The 20,673-nt window shown below is 37.7% G+C and overlaps 1 protein-coding gene across 1 annotated transcript; it reads right to left on the minus strand.

The window, feature by feature from the left end:
• Positions 1-20,232, minus strand: LOC121371889 (nuclear migration protein nudC-like). The gene is made up of 8 exons (XM_041498112.1): positions 20,079-20,232; positions 14,401-14,478; positions 12,663-12,878; positions 7,759-7,830; positions 6,792-6,971; positions 5,824-5,949; positions 3,394-3,477; positions 1-174 (listed from the first exon to the last, which is right to left on the minus strand). The coding sequence occupies exons 1-8, from the start codon at positions 20,151-20,153 to the stop codon at positions 16-18; spliced, it is 990 nt and encodes a 329-aa protein (XP_041354046.1). The 5' UTR covers positions 20,154-20,232; the 3' UTR covers positions 1-15.
• Positions 20,233-20,673: the final 441 nt, after the last annotated feature.

The raw sequence follows: 20,673 nt of genomic DNA on the forward strand, positions 1-20,673 counted from the left end.
GTACGTCTTGGTTAGTTAATGTGTGTGTAAATCACGTGTTGACAGTGTTACTGACTTCTTGAGTACATCTTGTTTCTTCTGCTCGTCGGATGTGGGCAGCCCCATCTCTTTCTGTCGCTGGTCATACATCATCTTCTCAACCACAGACCGCGTCTCCCCGTCCAGGTCAGACAACTGAAAACAACATCAACATGAAACTCTCTATAACAACAGCATGTCCAACATCAATACCATTGTAAATCATAACTAACAAGTAAACCTCAATAACAGCAGCATGTAAATACTTTCACATGGACACTAACCTCAATACAACAGGAAATCATAACTAACAAGTAAACCTCGATAACAGCAGCATGTAAATACTTTCACATGGACACTAACCTCAATACAACAGGAAATCATAACTAAGAAGTAAACCTCGATAACAGCAGCATGTAAATACTTTCACATGGACACTAACCTCAATACAACAGGAAATCATAACTAAGAAGTAAACCTCGATAACAACATGTGCACACTTCAAAATAATGCAACCACTAATTTTATGTCGTCAGAACTGGAAATTGATGACTTGAATTACAGCCCAGATTGACTAACAGAAGATCTACATTCATTCATCCGTGTCATAGATTTAAAACTCAGTTAGCTTAACATTTAATTAATTTTTGATTGAAGGTACAATGGAGTTAAGGTATCGGAATACTGTTGGGATTGTGGTTTGCTTGTTAAATTTGGTTTTAGTTGTATTAAAGCTAAGACATTGAAGGGTAACAGCAACTGTGTGTGTGTGTGTGTGTGGGGGGGGGGGGGGTTACATTGTAATTTGCTTTTTATGTGGAAGCCTAATAAATGTTTAGTTCATTGGTAGTCCCTCCACTGGTTCCATCTGGTTCCATGTGCTGTGTAAAAATATTTTACCCACTCATTAATAAGTCAACCCATGAAGAATGACCTTAAAATATTAACGTATTTATTAGTGTCAACAAATGAGCAACGTGAATGGCTAAAATGTGCATTATTTGAATATATCCAGAGTTTTACAATGTAAAGGGTGATAACTCTGCTGTGGAAAGTGAGCTGTTTTTGGTACCGAACTCCAGTAGACAGCAGTTTAAACTATGCGGATGTAAGGTGATAAATACCGATCAAGCTGGACATGTTGCTGGTTTATGTAATACACATATTTTGAAACAATAACATTGTTTAAACAATGATTAGTGCCAGGGGCCAGATTCCAGAGTAAACACTTTGTTGGCATTGTTTACAGTTTTACATTTAATGATGATGCTTATTTCAGCTAAGTGGACTGTTGTTTTGGTATGTGATATCGCATGTCTTTCCCAGGACATATTTTATAACCAAAACTATGGTCTAATGTCAAAAAATATACACAAACCTGATATCCACTCAGCTTTACAACCAGAAAATGTCATCACTGACCCAAATTTCCAACATGAAATATATTATTTTGAACATACATTATTCAACCTCAAAGTGTTAAAACATAACTAATTTAATACTATTTTGATGTGTCATAGTTTAGAGGACATATTAGTGATTCTAATTACCAAAGTAAAATGTACATGACTTATTAATATTTTTTTAAAACCCTACGATCACGATCCATGACACCATTGTTTATGAGTTTATTTTCACTTTCAATCGACGGCAAGTAATCTATCCAGGGCTTCTAGATTATGGTAGCCCACTCCCATGGCTAGTGATATTTAGTGTTGGGCTAGTAAATAACTACTATAACTAGCCCGACGGCTAGTGGAAAAAACAAACCTTGTCAAATACTGCATTTACATATTTTGTAAATATGAATATCCTGCCCCCTCTTTCCACCCCCAATCTAAGGATTTTTAAGCTCTATCTCCCTCTTTAGGTGACATATCTTATTATTACTACATGTATTAATAAAACTGTATTTATTTATTTAAAGTAGGGCTAGTGAATTTTTAATCATGGCTAGTACATTTTTAAAATCACTGATCCCATGGCTAGTGGATTTTATAAAAATTCTAGAAGCCCTGAATCCATCCATCATCTACTTCAAAGTCTGTATTATCAGTTATTTTCAGCAAATACAGTCAGACCTCGTTAAAACGACCGTCATTACTACGACATTTACACCATTCAACCATAAATTGTCCATCAGTGTTATTCTGTTCATTACGCCGGAATTCACACTTTCCAACACCGAGTAAATTAGGAACAAACATGCATCCAACATTTCAAAACACCTCTTTACAATGACATTACATAATCACAGATACCGTAGCACGTTGGCAGTACACACACAGCCACTTAGAATCCTTGATCTCGTAGTGAGCCGACTGTGTCACATGCTGTCCGAGCTACCAATGTCTGCAAAATCTGTAGACATGTTATTGCTTTTGCAAATAAGCCTTTAGTTAACCAATTAAAGGATTAACTTCGAACAATAAAATTGTCTCTTTTCATGATATTTTGTAAACGAAACGGGTACCAATCCTAGGTGTCTTGATTGGACTGACTGAATACGCCTTGTTTAATATATTTAATGTTTTTTAAAAACATATTTAATATATGTACGTGCATTTGTTGTTTTTGATAATAATCGCAATACATTAATTATTTAAATGCTATTTAGTCATCAGTTAATATTAATTAGTATTTTTTGTTATGTTATTTTGGCAATGGAGATAACTCATGATAATTTGATACCCCGGCAATTTCGATACAATGACAAAGTGACCCAGGGACAAACATGGTCGTTGTAACGAGGTCTGACTGTACATCCTTTATAAATTTTCAGTTTCATTAAATAATAATGTCCAACATGTTTTAAAAGAAATATACAAATAGTGAGAAATCGAACCCATGTGCACATTACGTCATCAATAACGTTTACACATATACGTGTTCGACTGTCATTCTACAATGTTCTAGTGTTCACAGAATCAAGATAGATAACTCCTGTGAATGTTGACAGCTGTGTTTACAAAAACCGGTGGTGTCTTGACTACAGTCGAGAATGGGTTTTTTCGTCAGTTTTGCGCATCTCGACTAGTCGAGAATGGGAGGGTAAGAGTTAACATACTAGTATTTGATAATAATAACCAGGCATAATCCCACAATAAATACTTGCAATATCATACCCAAAACATTAATATTTTTAATATAATTTTCTCAAGTTATAATATTTTGAAGAAAAATAGTTTGACTTATAGGCAAACATGTATGGTACCTGTGGGTAAAGAGAGAACAACCAAATAATATAAACAGGTCCATATCCTTTGCTATGGAAACAAAACTGAAATATGAAGATATAAAAACTATCTACACATCTATATTTTTCCTCACTAGTATACAGTGAAGTAGTAACAGACAAAAGGAGTCAGTATTTACTTTAGAATTTTCAGGCTGAACTTTCTTTGTGTTGATTTCTGGATCTGTTTTCACAACTCTACTCCACCATTCCATTTTGTTCACCTGCAGAATAAAAATTATAAATACATCTTTTAAAAACGGAAAACAAGATAAAAACTTTTATTATAATACAAAATCAGAAATTATGATAACATATTCTCTTTTACTTTATTGTCAACTTTATAATTCTAATACAATAAGTAACAATTAAACTGTTTTGTACAAAGATCTCACCTTTTTAATATTAATGAGCTAAACCTACTACATTATTTAAAATCTGAAATGAGCCATGTATTGTAGCGACTCACCTTTTCAATGCTAATGAGCCATATATTGTAGCGACTCTCACAATGCTAATGAGCCATGTATTGTAGCGACTCTCACCTTTTCAATGCTAATGAGCCATATGTATTGTAGCGACTCTCACCTTTTCAATGCTAATGAGCCATGTATTGTAGCGACTCTCACCTTTTCAATGCTAATGAGCCATGTATTGTAGCGACTCTCACCTTTTCAATGCTAATGAGCCATGTATTGTAGCGACTCTCACCTTTTCAATGCTAATGAGCCTTATATTGTAGCTACTCTCACCTTTTCAATGCTAATGAGCCATGTATTGTAGCGACTCTCACCTTTTCAATGCTAATGAGCCATGTATTGTAGCTACTCTCACCTTTTCAATGCTAATGAGCCTTATATTGTAGCGACTCTCACCTTTTCAATGCTAATGAGCCATGTATTGTAGCGACTCACCTTTTCAATGCTAATGAGCCATATATTGTAGCGACTCTCACAATGCTAATGAGCCATGTATTGTAGCTACTCTCACCTTTTCAATGCTAATGAGCCATGTATTGTAGCTACTCTCACCTTTTCAATGCTAATGAGCCATGTATTGTAGCGACTCACCTTTTCAATGCTAATGAGCCATATATTGTAGCGACTCTCACAATGCTAATGAGCCATGTATTGTAGCTACTCTCACCTTTTCAATGCTAATGAGCCATGTATTGTAGCGACTCTCACCTTTTCAATGCTAATGAGCCATGTATTGTAGCGACTCTCACCTTTTCAATGCTAATGAGCCATGTATTGTAGCGACTCTCACCTTTTCAATGCTAATGAGCCATGTATTGTAGCGACTCTCACCTTTTCAATGCTAATGAGCCTTATATTGTAGCGACTCTCACCTTTTCAATGCTAATGAGCCATGTATTGTAGCGACTCACCTTTTCAATGCTAATGAGCCATATATTGTAGCGACTCTCACAATGCTAATGAGCCATATATTGTAGCGACTCTCACCTTTTCAATGCTAATGAGCCATGTATTGTAGCGACTCTCACCTTTTCAATGCTAATGAGCCTTATATTGTAGCGACTCTCACCTTTTCAATGCTAATGAGCCATATATTGTAGCGACTCACCTTTTCAATGCTAATGAGCCATATATTGTAGCGACTCTCACAATGCTAATGAGCCATGTATTGTAGCGACTCTCACCTTTTCAATGCTAATGAGCCATATATTGTAGCGACTCTCACAATGCTAATGAGCCATGTATTGTAGCGACTCTCACCTTTTCAATGCTAATGAGCCATGTATTGTAGCTACTCTCACCTTTTCAATGCTAATGAGCCTTATATTGTAGCGACTCTCACCTTTTCAATGCTAATGAGCCATATATTGTAGCGACTCTCACAATGCTAATGAGCCATGTATTGTAGCGACTCTCACCTTTTCAATGCTAATGAGCCATATATTGTAGCGACTCTCACCTTTTCAATGCTAATGAGCCATATATTGTAGCGACTCTCACAATGCTAATGAGCCATGTATTGTAGCTACTCTCACCTTTTCAATGCTAATGAGCCATGTATTGTAGCGACTCTCACCTTTTCAATGCTAATGAGCCATGTATTGTAGCTACTCTCACCTTTTCAATGCTAATGAGCCATGTATTGTAGCGACTCTCACCTTTTCAATGCTAATGAGCCATGTATTGTAGCGACTCTCACAATGCTAATGAGCCATGTATTGTAGCGACTCTCACCTTTTCAATGCTAATGAGCCATATATTGTAGCGACTCTCACCTTTTCAATGCTAATGAGCCATGTATTGTAGCGACTCTCACCTTTTCAATGCTAATGAGCCATATATTGTAGCGACTCTCACAATGCTAATGAGCCTTGTATTGTAGCGACTCTCACCTTTTCAATGCTAATGAGCCATATATTGTAGCGACTCTCACAATGCTAATGAGCCATGTATTGTAGCGACTCTCACCTTTTCAATGCTAATGAGCCATGTATTGTAGCGACTCTCACCTTTTCAATGCTAATGAGCCATGTATTGTAGCGACTCTCACCTTTTCAATGCTAATGAGCCTTGTATTGTAGCGACTCTCACCTTTTCAATGCTAATGAGCAAACTCTTCCTGTCTTGAATGATCCAGGTGGTTTCCTCAACCTTGATGTCTTTTTCAAAGTCGCCGTCTATCACTGGAGGGTGTCCTTTTAAACCTGCTTTAATGTGCTGTGAAATAAACATCAACTCATTACAGAACAAAAATAAACATCAACTCTTTCCTTCATTTACTCACGTTCATTACACAACAAAAATAAACATCAACTCTTTACTTCATTTACTCACGTTCATTACACAACAAAAATAAACATCAACTGTTTATTTCATCTACTTACATTCACGGCACAACAAAAATAAACATCAACTCTTTACTTCATTTACTCACGTTCATTACACAACAAAAATAAACATCAACTGTTTATTTCATCTACTTACGTTCACGGCACAACAAAAATAAACATCAACTCTTTACTTCATTTACTCACATTCATTACGCAACAAAAATAAACATCAACTCTTTACTTCATTTACTCACATTCACGGCACAACAAAAATAAACATCAACTCTTTATTTCATTTACTCACGTTCATTACGCAACAAAAATAAACATCAACTGTTTATTTCATCTACTTACGTTCACGGCACAACAAAAATAAACATCAACTCTTTACTTCATTTACTCACGTTCATTACGCAACAAAAATAGCAAGTGGCTTTTACTGAGAACAATAAGTTCAAGGGCCATAACTCTGTGAAAAAGGGTAAATCACTGAAATTCAAACTAAAACAGTACAGTGAGCCCATTGGGCTATTTCCTGTTCTAGCCAGTGCACCACTACTGGTATATCAAAGACAGCGGGATGGTGCATATAAAAGATGTAGCAGATTTCGTCTACATGTTAAAATTACCAAATGTTTGACACTCATTAGCTCTGGTGGTGTCATTAAACAAAACAGAGTTTAGCTTTAATAGCCAGCAAAATGAATGGAATACTAATGGCGTAGTTACCTTCTTGTGAATTTCAACAATCAAGTCTTTGCTCTTAATGGGAAATGATATATTAAATGGAATGTTTAGTTCTATTTCGCCTAGTGTCTGTGTCCATGAGTAGTTTTCAAGGTCAGCGCCATTTCCCACGTTCGGTTTCAACTTCCCTTTGTCCTTCTCATCCTCCTCCTCATCCTCAGACTAGAACAAGCAAACACACAAGAGTTATGTTTTCAACACGTTACAGTCAACTGTAATATTGCATAGATACACACACCATCATATAGTCTACTGTAATCGTTTAACACTGCAAAGAGACACACAGCTTTGTATTCAATATACAACATAGATAGATACAGACAACTTTGAAAGATATGGAAACTAAATTTACAGTTTTATTGTCTAGTATACTAAACATGCAAGCAGCTGTTGTCTAGCTTTATTTTCAGTTTACAGAGCTCAAGGCAAAAGAGTTTTTAAAATTGCAGTGGATGAAACAGCCAAAATTGTGTATATGTTTTGGGGTCAACATTTTGTCATTGTTAAGGAGCTTTATCAACAGTAGCAATTGCCGGCAATGTCGTCGTTAAGTTTGAGCCTCTGCAGTTTAGTATTATATTTACTGTTGATTACTCTTATTTCTCACATTTTAAATCAATATCAAAGGTTGAAATAAATAAGAGTTTTAACATGATCTCATTTCACTGGAAGATCATTTGAAATTAAGTTTATTGTAATAAGACTAACCGACTAGTAGTAATTCTGGTCGACCAGTAAAGTTTAGTCGGTGAAATATTACACATTTTTGCACTCCTGATAACTAAGGGGGTAGTAAAAAATTAAAAAGAATTGTGACACAATAATAATATATAATGTCTTCTTGAGCTTGACAAAAAGACACTTTTCGTCATTATTCTGATCTCCACCCCTCCGACACTGTGTCACACAGCCCTGCCAGCACATTAAACATTAATATTGTAGCAATTACCGTTTTATTGTCTTCAGCAGCCTTTCCATTCTCTTCGACTTCTTCTGCTGGTTGTGTTGTTATTTTGGATTCCTGAAGACAAAAATATACAATAATCAGAGTTAGACAAATCCACTGGCCCGACGTCCGGGGCTAGTGCTTTTTAACATAGGGCTAGTGACAAATACAAAAACAGTAGCCCGATGGGCTAGTGGCTTTTAAAAAAAAAAAAAAAAAAAAAAAACCCACTGCTAGCTCACAATGTTTTTCCTCCACTGACGTACGTTTGATAAACGTTATTCTGACATTGGTCATCGCATAATGGCAACAAATGTAATTTCCATTTATAATCCATATTTAGAGAAATAAGGCACACTAAATCCGTGATCGAGTGCCTTTAACTCTACAGGTCAAGTTAAAGTTTCACCAAATAATACTAATACTATTAATACTAAACAAAAAAATTCTATACTCTGATAAATAAAAAATGAGAAGAAAAGAGGTCAACCAGTTTTTTTAGGTACTATAGGGGTTGGGTTCCTTGAAACATTGTTTTTCAGCCCTATATAAAGTGTGTTGTAATTGATGAGAAATTTGGGATAGTGCTTTATTTTGGTGGGCTAGTGGAATTTACAAACCCACTTATAGCCCTGTGGCTAGTGACTTTTTAAAAAAGATGTCAGACCCTGCAATAATCACAAATCAGAGTTTAGAATCTGGAAATTCCTAATTAATAATTTTGAACGAAAGCCTAGGTTTAGACATTTCCAACAAACCACTAGTGTGAATCACCTCTCAAGACAACACTGTGTGAATCACCTCTGAAGTCAACACTGTGTGAATCACCTCTCAAGACAACAGTGTGTGATTACCTCTGAAGACATCAGTGTGTGATTACCTCTCAAGACAACAGTGTGTGATTACCTCTCAAGACAACAGTGTGTGATTACCCCTCAAGACATCAGTGTGTGATCACCTCTCAAAACAACAGTGTGTGATTACCTCTCAAGACATCAGTGTATGAAAACCTCTCAAGACAACAGTGTGTGATCACCTCTCAAGACAACAGTGTGTGATCACCTCTCAAGACAAGTGTGTGATTACCTCTGAAGACATCAGTGTGTGATTACCCCTCAAGACAACAGTGTGTGAATCACCTCTCAAGACAAGTGTGTGAATTATCTCTCAAGACAACAGTGTGTGTCACCTCTCAAGACAACAGTGTGTGAATCATCTCTCAAGACAACAGTGTGTGAATCACCTCTCAAGACAAGTGTGTGAATCACCTCTCAAGACAAGTGTGTGAATTACCTCTCAAGACATCAGTGTGTGAATTACCTCTCAAGACAACAGTGTGTGATTACCTCTCAAGACAACAGTGTGTGAATTACCTCTCAAGACAACAGTGTGTGATTACCTCTCAAGACATCAGTGTGATCACCTCTCAAGACAACAGTGTGTGATGACCTCTCAAGACAACAGTGTGTGATGACCTATCAAGACAATCAGTGTGTGACATCAGTGTGTGATCACCTCTCAAGACAACCTCTCAAGACAAGTGTGTGACAACAGTGTGTGATTACCTCTCAAGACAAGTGTGTGAATCACCTCTCAAGACATCAGTGTGTGTGACCTATCAAGACAACAGTGTGTGATGACCTCTCAAGACAACAGTGTGTGATCACCTCTCAAGACAACAGTGTGTGATTACCTCTCAAGACATCAGTGTGTGATCACCTCTCAAGACAACAGTGTGTGATGACCTCTCAAGACAACAGTGTGTGATTACCTCTCAAGACAACAGTGTGTGATGACCTCTCAAGACAACAGTGTGTGATTACCCCTCAAGACAACAGTGTGTCATCACCTCTCAAAACAACAGTGTGTGATCACCTCTCAAGACAACAGTGTGTGAATCACCTCTCAAGACAACAGTGTGATTACCCCTCAAGACATCAGTGTTTGATGACCTCTCAAGACAACAGTGTGTGATCACCTCTCAAGACAACAGTGTGTGATTACCCCTCAAGACAACAGTGTGTGAATCACCTCTCAAGACAAGTGTGTGAATTACCTCTCAAGACAACAGTGTGTGAATTACCTCTCAAGACATCAGTGTGTGATTACCTCTCAAGACAACAGTGTGTGAATTACCTCTCAAGACAACAGTGTGTGATTACCTCTCAAGACAACAGTGTGTGATTACCTCTCAAGACATCAGTGTGTGATCACCTCTCAAGACAACAGTGTGTGATCACCTCTCAAGACAACAGTGTGTGAATCACCTCTCAAGACAAGTGTGTGAATTACCTCTCAAGACATCAGTGTGTGAATTACCTCTCAAGACCTCTCAAGACACAGTGTGTGATTACCTCTCAAGACAACAGTGTGTGATCACCTCTCAAGACACCTCTCAAGACAACAGTGTGTGATTACCTCTCAAGACAACAGTGTGTGATCACCTCTCAAGACAACAGTGTGTGAGTGTGTCACCTCTCAAGACAACAGTGTGTGTGACATCATCACCTCTCAAGACAACAGTGTGTGATTACCTCTCAAGACAACAGTGTGTGAATCACCTCTCAAGACACAGTGTGTGATTACCTCTCAAGACAACAGTGTGTGATCACCTCTCAAGACAACAGTGTGTGAATCACCTCTCAAGACAACAGTGTGTGATCACCTCTCAAGACAACAGTGTGTGATTACCTCTCAAGACAACAGTGTGTGATGACCTCTCAAGACCTCTCAAGACAACAGTGTGTGATTACCTCTCAAGACAACAGTGTGTGATCACCTCTCAAGACAACAGTGTGTGATTACCTCTCAAGACAACAGTGTGTGATCACCTCTCAAGACATCAGTGTGTGATGACCTCTCACCTCTCAAGACAACAGTGTGTGATTACCTCTCAAGACAACAGTGTGTGATCACCTCTGAATCACCTCTCAAGACAACAGTGTGTGACCTCTACCTCTCAAGACAACAGTGTGTGATTACCTCTCAAGACATCAGTGTGTGATCAGTGTGTGACCTCTCAAGACAACAGTGTGTCAAGACAACAGTGTGTGATCACCTCTCAAGACAACAGTGTGTGATCACCTCTCAACAGACAACCTCTCAGTGTGTGAGTGTGTGAATACCTCTCAAGACAACAGTGTGTGATCACCTCTCAAGACAACAGTGTGTGATCACCTCTCTCAAAGTGTGTGATTACAACAGTGTGTGTGTGATTACCTCTCAAGACAAGTGTGTGAATCACCTCTCAAGACATCAGTGTGTGATCACCTCTCAAGACAACAGTGTGTGATCACCTCTCAAGACAACAGTGTGTGAATCACCTCTCAAGACAACAGTGTGTGATTACCTCTCAAGACAACAGTGTGTGATCATCTCAAGACAACACTCTCAAGACAACAGTGTGTGATTACCTCTCAAGAAGTGTGTGACCTCTCAAGTGTGTGACAACAGTGTGTGATCACCTCTCAAGACAACAGTGTTTGATCAAGACCTCTCAGTGTGTGATCACCTCTCAACCTCTCAAGACAACAGTGTGTGATCACCTCTCAAGACAACAGTGTGTGATTACCTCAAGACAACAGTGTGTGAATCACCTCTCAAGACAGTGTGTGATTACCTCTCAAGACAACAGTGTGTGATTACCTCTCAAGACATCAGTGTGTGATTACCTCTCAAGACAACAGTGTGTGAACAGTGTGTGATTACCTCTCAAGACATCAGTGTGTGATCACCTCTCAAGACAACAGTGTGTGATCAACTCTCAAAACAACAGTGTGTGATTACCTCTCAAGACAAGTGTGTGAATCACCTTTCAAGACATCAGTGTGTGATCACCTCTCAAGACAACAGTGTGTGATCACCTCTCAAGACAACAGTGAGTGAATCACCTCTCAAGACAACAGTGTGTGAATCATCTCTCAAGACAACAGTGTGGGATCACCTCTCAAGACAACAGTGTGTGAATCATCTCTCAAGACAACAGTGTGTGATCACCTCTCAAGACATCAGTGTGTGATGACCTCTCAAGACAACAGTGTGGGATTACCCCTCAAGACAACAGTGTGTGATGACCTCTCAAGACAACAGTGTTTGATGACCTCTCAAGACAACAGTGTGTGATCACCTCTCAAGACAACAGTGTGTGATTACCTCTCAAGACAACAGTGTGTGATCCCTCTCAAGACAACAGTGTGTGAATCACCTCTCAAGACAAGTGTGTGAATTACCTCTCAAGACATCAGTGTGTGATCACCTCTCAAGACAACAGTGTGTGATCAACTCTCAAAACAACAGTGTGTGATTACCTCTCAAGACAACAGTGTGTGATTACCTCTCAAGACATCAGTGTGTGATCACCTCTCAAGACAACACTGTGTGATTACCTCTCAAGACATCAGTGTGTGATCACTTCTCAAGACATCAGTGTGTGATCACCTCTCAAGACAACAGTGTGTGATCACCTCTCAAGACAACAGTGTGTGATTACCTCTCAAGACAACAGTGTGTGATTACCTCTCAAGACATCAGTGTGTGATCACCTCTCAAGACAACAGTGTGTGATTACCCCTCAAGACATCAGTGTGTGATTACCTCTCAAGACAACAGTGTGTGATTACCTCTCAAGACAACAGTGTGGGATTACCTCTCAAGACAACAGTGTGGGATTACCTCTCAAGACAACAGTGTGGGATTACCTCTCAAGACAACAGTGTGGGATTACCTCTCAAGACAACAGTGTGTGAATCATCTCTCAAGACAACAGTGTGTGATTACCTCTCAAGACAACAGTGTGTGATTACCTCTCAAGACAACAGTGTGTGATGACCTCTCAACACATCAGTGTGTGAATTACCTCTCAACACATCAGTGTGTGATGACCTCTCAACACATCAGTGTGTGATTACCTCATGTATTTGTTTCTGCAGTTCTTCTGCCTCCTCGTCGGTGAGTTCCTTTATCTTTGGCTCTTCTTTAACCGACACTCTCGCTTGCTCCTCCTTTGCTTTCTTCTTTGCCAGCAGTTCTTTCCTCTTTCGTTCCTCTGCTTGTCTCTCCTCCTTGACCTGATCTTCCTTCTCTCTTGCCATCGACTCATACTTCTTAAACTTCTCCATCATCAGCTAAACATAGAACACACAAGTCTAATGTTAATAATGAAGTTTACACATAGAACACACAAGTCTAATGTTAATAATGAAGTTTACACGTAGAACACACAAGTCTAATGTTAATGATGAAGTTTACACGTAGAGCACACAAGTCTAATGTTAATAATGAAGTTTACACGTAGAGCACACAAGTCTAATGTTAATAATGAAGTTTACACATAAAGCACACAAGTCTAATGTTAATAATGAAGTTTACACATAAAGCACACCTAGTAAGATGAAGTTTGTTGTCTCGTTAGTTCACAAGTCAAGCAATTCAGGTACACACCGAATAAGAAATGAATAAACTTATCTAACATTGATGATTTTTAATGGCTAACTGCGGTATTTGCTGTATATAACATGCCTGTTATGTAAGTAAAATACTACTGCTACCAGTATTACATTTAGATAGAAGTTATAAAATCACCCAACAGATGTTTTCAATGCTTTTTCTCTACAAACTGTTTGGAACATTAATTTTGTACTCTTGTACACTGTAAATCCAAATACATATTTGCAATATTTAGAATACATAAGAATAACATGCCTGCAAGTTACACAAGTAGAGTGTAATAAATTAAAAACATTTCTCTCATCCTTACGTATATAGGAACTAGCTACACCATGAAAGACATTTCTACCTTCGATGAGCTATCACGTGATAATGCTGAACAAAATGGGAACTACCTCGCATCAGACAAGCTCAAGATTGATATTTTGTCATTAAAACCTGCGTTATAAACCTCATGTTGTTAAATTGTACCATTATATGTTATGATTATATACATGAAATAAACACGGTAAATATGATGTTTTCATTTATTTATGATAAAATTAAAAAGTTGCTTTTCCAGCCATCTTTGTCGAATCATGTAAAATAATAGTTTTATAACCAAATGAACTAGAGAAAAAACTCCATCATATGCAGTCACTGTATGTGGGATAGAAAAAGTACACCTTCAGTGCTAGAAATTTCAACCATGGGACTCTGCAAGCCTCATTCAACATTGAAATTTCAACCACCTTGTTGGTACTTTTTCTATACCACATGACCACATATGATGGTTTCATATAATCCAAACAGGTTATAGATTCAGTCACGTAAATACATAGGTTGTGTTGACATGTGAACAGGTTATAGATTCAGTCGCGTAAATACATGGGCTGTGTTGAGATGTGAACAGGTTATGTATTCAGTCACGTAACTACATGGGCTGTGTTGAGATGTGAACAGGTTATAGATTCAGTCACGTAACTACATGGGCTGTGTTGAGATGTGAACAGGTTATGTATTCAGTCACGTAACTACATGGGCTGTGTTGAGATGTGAACAGGTTATGTATTCAGTCACGTAACTACATGGGCTGTGTTGAGATGTGAACAGGTAGCTTGGAAACAAATAAAATGTTTTGTCAATTTAACTTGGAGCAATCATGGTGCTATGATAGAATGATGTACACAACGTGGCTTCTAATTGAAATAGTCAGCTTACTGCCTCAGCCCCTGATCCACCGGATCCTGTGTAAAAGTCGGTCTTCCTGGCCAGAAATCCAAATATGACATCCAGGAGCTGAAACAAATTATATACAGGAAAATGAGCACTGAATGTGTAAAATACATACAGCATATGATGAAGAGGATAAGCCACATAACCAGCATCAAAATATTCTTTTAATTCTTATAATACTTTTTCAAAAGTTGTTTTAATGTTTCTCTCCTTAAATGTATTCATCACAAAGTTTGAAAAGTTGTCCTTGTAGCTGGCCATATTTTCTTCTCGGTCTTCATTAACAGCCCTCGAAATAAGCTGTAGTCAGTGTAACCGTTTACATGTAGTACATGTAAGTTTTCTCAGTCATAACCAATTCAGTTACCACATGAAGGTAAGTATTCTAGTAATTTCAACTAGATAGCAAACTAGGTTACCGGTCAGAATGGATCCTGCTAGTGTAAATGCCAGACTAATGGATAATACTAAACACCAATATGGCATTCAGTCACACCCCTTTTGCCTCCCACCACATTTTATATTTTCCTGTCCCCCTCATAAAACACAACTCATAGTATAGATACCCTCACCCCCACCAAATACGGGTAGATCTAGGATCCACATATCTCACCGAGTGTGTGCGTGTGTGTGTTTGTCTGTGTGTGTGTGTATGTTTGTCTCTGTGTGTGTGGTGTGTGTGTTTGTCTACATGTGTGTGTGTGTGTGTGTTTGTATGTGTGTGTGTGTGTGTTTGTCTGTGTGGTGTGTGTGTGTGTTTGTCTGTGTGTCTATGTGTGTGTGTGTGTGGCTATGTGTGTGTGTCTATGTGTGTCTGTATGTGTGCGTCTCTGTGTGTGTATATGCGTGCGTCTCTGTGTGTGTATATGCGTGTCTGTGTGTGTGTGTGTATTTCTGTGTGTGTGTATTTCTGTATGTGTGTGTGTCTGTGTGTATGGCTATGTGTGTGTGTGTGTGTCTATGTCTGTATGTGTGTGTGTGTCTGTGTGTGTATGTGTCTCTGTGTGTGTGTGTGTATTTCTGTATGTGTGTGTGTCTGTGTGTATGGCTGTGTGTGTGTGTCTATGTCTGTATGTGTGTGTGTGTCTGTGTGTGTATGTGTCTGTGTGTGTGTGTATATTTCTGTGTGTGTGTGTGTATCTGTGTGTGTGTGTGTATCTGTGTGTGTGTGTGTGTGTGGAGGTTCTATGTGGAAAAAAACAACAAAATTAAACGCACTGAAGTGGGGGTGGATTAAACTACATAAAACCCCTCTGGATCTGCCACTAGATTTTAGCAATCTAAAAACATGAGTTTTCAAATGACAAATTAAGATGGCAAACAAATTATATCAAAGAGCAATTTGGAGAATTTGTTAACAAAAGCGGTTGCCAAATTCAAGTTTCATTTAGCCTAACAGCAAAAATCGTGGTACATTGATCAATAACAGACAGACAATTTTTGATTTAATTAGCTTTTTAGACAATTTTTAATAAAATATATTCGCAAATATTTCACCGGTGGTAGGCAGCCAGTCCGTGTTTTCGCTGTATACAGTTATCTCCGATTATTCTTCCAAAGGCTAAAAACAGACGTCATAATTCTATGATCCAAAACACATAGAAATTGGGTCTGGGTCTAGCGAGTGTGGCAAAAACGTCATGTTTGGTGTATTTAGACATCTGGATCTGTAACTGTTATCAATATAATTATCTGCGTTCATCTTTGATTTTTTTCTTCTTCTATAAACAACAATAATTATGATTATTCCACATTGCTTAATATACTGTAGATTCTCAAATTAACGCATCCCTAAATTGATGCGAGTGATGGCAAACGAAAATGCAACATGAAATTAATGCGAGTGGCCTCCATATGATATATTACTTTCCTAATAACACACGTCTGTGTACTTTTCAGATAAATCCGAGTTATAGGCATCTTCAATGAGATCAAATCACTAACATTTCAATGTACATTTCAATTAACCTGGTTAGTCCCGTGTTTTTTGTGAAATCAATTAAAAGCATATTTTTGCAGCAATCATTTACCTAACATGTATAGTTACCTAAATGTGGCTACACATTAGCATACATGTACCATTACAACTGTATCTTCCCAAGATATGCCAAGAAAGTTGCAGCAAACTTGAACAGTAAAAACAAAGAAATGGTCTACCTCAGGATTAGCGTGCTACAATGCAGTCACGCACGAGGACTATTGCTGGACAAAACATAGAAATAAAGGCATCATATTATTAATGCGAATAACACAAATTTACATTTTTCACATTAATATTATAATCGCATTAATTTCAGGATCTACCGCGTATCTTTTACGTTGTTTATTAATAAACATGAACCTCGAACACTGTGTAGCTGCCAGTCTGAAAATATAGCTCATGTTATATGACGTTTGTTGCCAGATCTCTGGTTAGCACCAAATCCGCGTTGTTTCGCCATAAAACCATTTCGAATACTGCATTGTTTTACCCTTAGTCCTATTCACCCAGGGTTGGTTCACCATAAATCTCATTCGTACCGAGTTGTTTCGCCCCCCCCCCCCCCCCCCCAAAAAAAATAAATATATTTATTATAGTTTTGAGGTATTTTTTTCTTGTTTATTCATTATTCATTACCAAATATTAGTAATTTTTTGTCTTTGAATATTAATGCCTTATCAGCTGTTCACTTTCTGTCAGCTGAAGCTAGGCGAAATCAACATACTCCAGCTGGGTATGTAGTATATTTAATAAGAAACCACAGCACATTAGTAGTATGCAGTGTGACTGTTCATAAATTTATTATTAATGTGAATACATTGTCTGTATATTATCTAAGGCCTGTACATATTTCATGTATATGGCTTGAGTAAATGACATTGGAAATAAACAAAATTATATTATTTTTATCTGTAAATATAAAGAAAGAAATTTTTATTTACCCACGCACTCACACATTTTATTTACGTTTATATGGCGTCAGACATATGGTTACGGACCACACAGATCTGTAAATATAAACACGCAATATAGATTGCAATGTCCAGGGCTCACCCTGGATCAAAAATACTTGTAGCCAAACTAGTAGCCAAATGGAATTTTTATTAGCCATATTGAAAATGCTTTAACTAAAATTGTTTTACGCAGTACTGTATAGAGTATTTATATCTGAATATGAAAATGCATCTTTTTCAGCTAATTGTGTACAAACTGGAATAAATCTGTATAACAAAACCTCAATGGGGGTAGGGGCAGTTAATAAATTACTTCGATTTTTCTGCGGGGGTGGGAGGTGGTGTGGGGGATAAGGATATGCATTATCTTCAGAGTTGGAAAGAAAGAAACAAATGTTTTATTTAACGACGCACTCAACACATTTTATTTACGGTTATATGGCGTCAGACATATGGTTAAGGACCACACAGATTTTGAGAGGAAACCCGCTGTCGCCACTTCATGGACTACTCTTTCCGATAAGCAGCAAGGGATCTTTTATTTGCACTTCCCACAGGCAGGATAGCACAAACCATGGCCTTTGTTGAACCAGTTATGGATCACTGGTCAGTGCAAGTGGTTTATACAGGTCTACTCATTGAGCCTTGTGGAGCACTCACTCAGGTTTTGGAATCGGTATCTGGATTAAAAAACCCATGCCTCAACTGGGATCCGAACCCAGTACCTACCAGCCTGTAGACCGATGGCCTAACCACGACGTCACCGAGGCCGGTCTTCAGAGTTGGAAGCCAGTACCCCGTACACCCACCCCTACTTCTAAGGCCTATGACATTAAATTAACAAACATACAGAAATATGGGGGTGGGTGGATCTTTATGGAGGGTGTTGTTTTTTCTTTCTTCCTTTTTTTCCAAATAAAAATTTGAGGGTTTTTTTTAAATATAGAGCTCATTATTTCTTTAAATAAAAATTTGAGGGTTTTTTTAAAATATAGAGCTCATTATTTCTTTAAATAGCAATCTGTATGTTAGTTAGAATTGCTTTTTTTTTCTTGCTTTTTTATCTCTTTTTTTTTAAGTAAGGCATCAATTCCTCACCCCAAACAATTTCATAATTTGTGCCAAGTTGTTGCTGTTGATTTCAGCGTCGTGTCAAATGGTTATTGTGATTTCTGCTTGCAAAATACCTCGGCTAAGAATGCCGACATCACAGTACACTGTACTCTATTTATTAAAAAACCCCTCCAAAAACGTTAATAAAATTAAAATTTACGGTCTTTTTAAAATCCGGCTAACTTATTAAATGTCACCTCACAGTCTTACAAATTTATATCTAAAATTATCTAACAAATATGATTATTGTAAACTAATATTATTTAATGTACATTTAACTGCAATTTGTATAAATACTGCATGTTCATTTCCCGCGATCGCGATATGAATCCATGCTCTCAACCATGGATACGAAATTAACAAAGACTAAGGAAATAAACAAAAACTGCAGTTAGGTATTCATTGATGCGAACAACTATTGTTTTTCTACAAATTTACCACAAGATTTACTTCTGTGTAATCATATTGTTTAATACTGTCCGCAACAATGTCTCTTGACACGTGGGTGTTAGCTGACTGAAGCGTGACGTATATTCAGGCCGAGAGCTGTCCTCAATTCAACCAACGAACGTTCTTCCTAACATTTGCGAACTATTTGATTGGTGTTCATTGTGTCCTTTCAGTTTAACATGAAGTGCACAAACCAGTCTAGCAAACATTTTGTTTTCGCTTGGTCTGGCTGAACACACAGCCCTTGAGATAGCCTACATGTCTTTCAGCACTGAACTGGCATGTGTATTCAAATTGACACGCATTGTCGGTCTGTTTTTATTATTTTGGTTCAAAGACTTTACAAAGTAAAAATAACAAGTTACAGATCTTCCAGACATTGCTGTCATACATGCTGATGCATGCCTTTAAAATTAATAACCGTGATTATTAAAATAAGCAAACATTATAAGGCCTACACTGTATTCTGCATGACACTGTTTCTCGTTACCGGTCGCGAGATCGCTATTACGCTAACTGAATATTTGGTATTATTATTATGTTTGAGGTGTCGGATAGATTATGTTTGTTCACATCAGAAGACAAAAAATGGCTAAGCCAAAATTTTAGCCACTTGCAAATTTCATTAGCCATTTTTTTGTTTAAATAGCCAATGGCCAATTTGGCTACCAACAGTGCGAGCCCTGAATCAGTGAATGTCTGACATGTAAAAATTAATGGATATGGGATAAATCAATGAATAAATGTACTTTATTAACAAAATAAAAATTATGGCAAAACGAAACGACTTAGTTGTGTACGAATCGACCCTGCTCAAAACGACTTGAGTGAATTAGTAATAACTTATAAATACGGGCGAAACGACCGTTACCGTTAGCACCAGCACCAGCACAGACGCAGTGTCTGAGTGTGTCACATTCAATTCAATGCATTTCATTTTCAACTCGCCAGACCCAGATCCAGATCCAGTGTGTTTTGGGCCTAAGTGTCTACTGCAGCGATCATACAGTGTAGCCGTAGGAATAAATTAAAATTCAAACTTGAAATTGCACTGCGTAATTCACTAAAAGTGAACTTAAAAGTTGTAAAACAAAACATTAGACCGTCACCCTCTCCATTCAATCAGTTACCAATAATAACTATCTAAAGATAATAACAAATATGACCTCTTGTACTCCACCCTCACACTGCTGGGCCATTGCCAGCAGCATACCGTCAAATTTGTCAGCATCGCTAGACATTTTTTCGTGTTTGTTTGGTTTCACCACGTTCCCCGATCGACTTCCGCTACAATGCGGAAATCATATACAGGTCGGTATTAATATGCAGATTCAGATTATTTTCCTGTAGCATATTTTTGAGAGCCTTACTATAGTCCGTCCGATCATTTTATTATTAAATGTTTTTGTAAATAATCTCAGCTTAGTTTGACGTAAGAAGAAATACTATTTGTGTGTCTAATTTACAAATCAATCGGTTCAGAAATAAAATAACTTGTAGTTGTATGAAAAAAGGCGTTCCTGTGGGACGGACTGTAAGTGTTCTCCAGCCTGCTTTACACTAAAACTAAAGCAGGGATCGGGGTGGGGGGAGCTGTCACCTTCAAGATCCAAAAATATTTTTCGACTATAGTGTCAAACCACATCCCGATTTTGCATGTATATCGTTCCTACGCCAATTTCATATTAAAAACAAAGTAAGTTTACGTGTGTTTGCCATTTTGTTTTCTGGCATCTATTTCATTCAAAATATTATATCATT

The sequence above is a fragment of the Gigantopelta aegis genome, chromosome 4, assembly GCF_016097555.1.
Source record: "Gigantopelta aegis isolate Gae_Host chromosome 4, Gae_host_genome, whole genome shotgun sequence".
Lineage (NCBI taxonomy): Eukaryota > Metazoa > Mollusca > Gastropoda > Neomphalida > Peltospiridae > Gigantopelta > Gigantopelta aegis.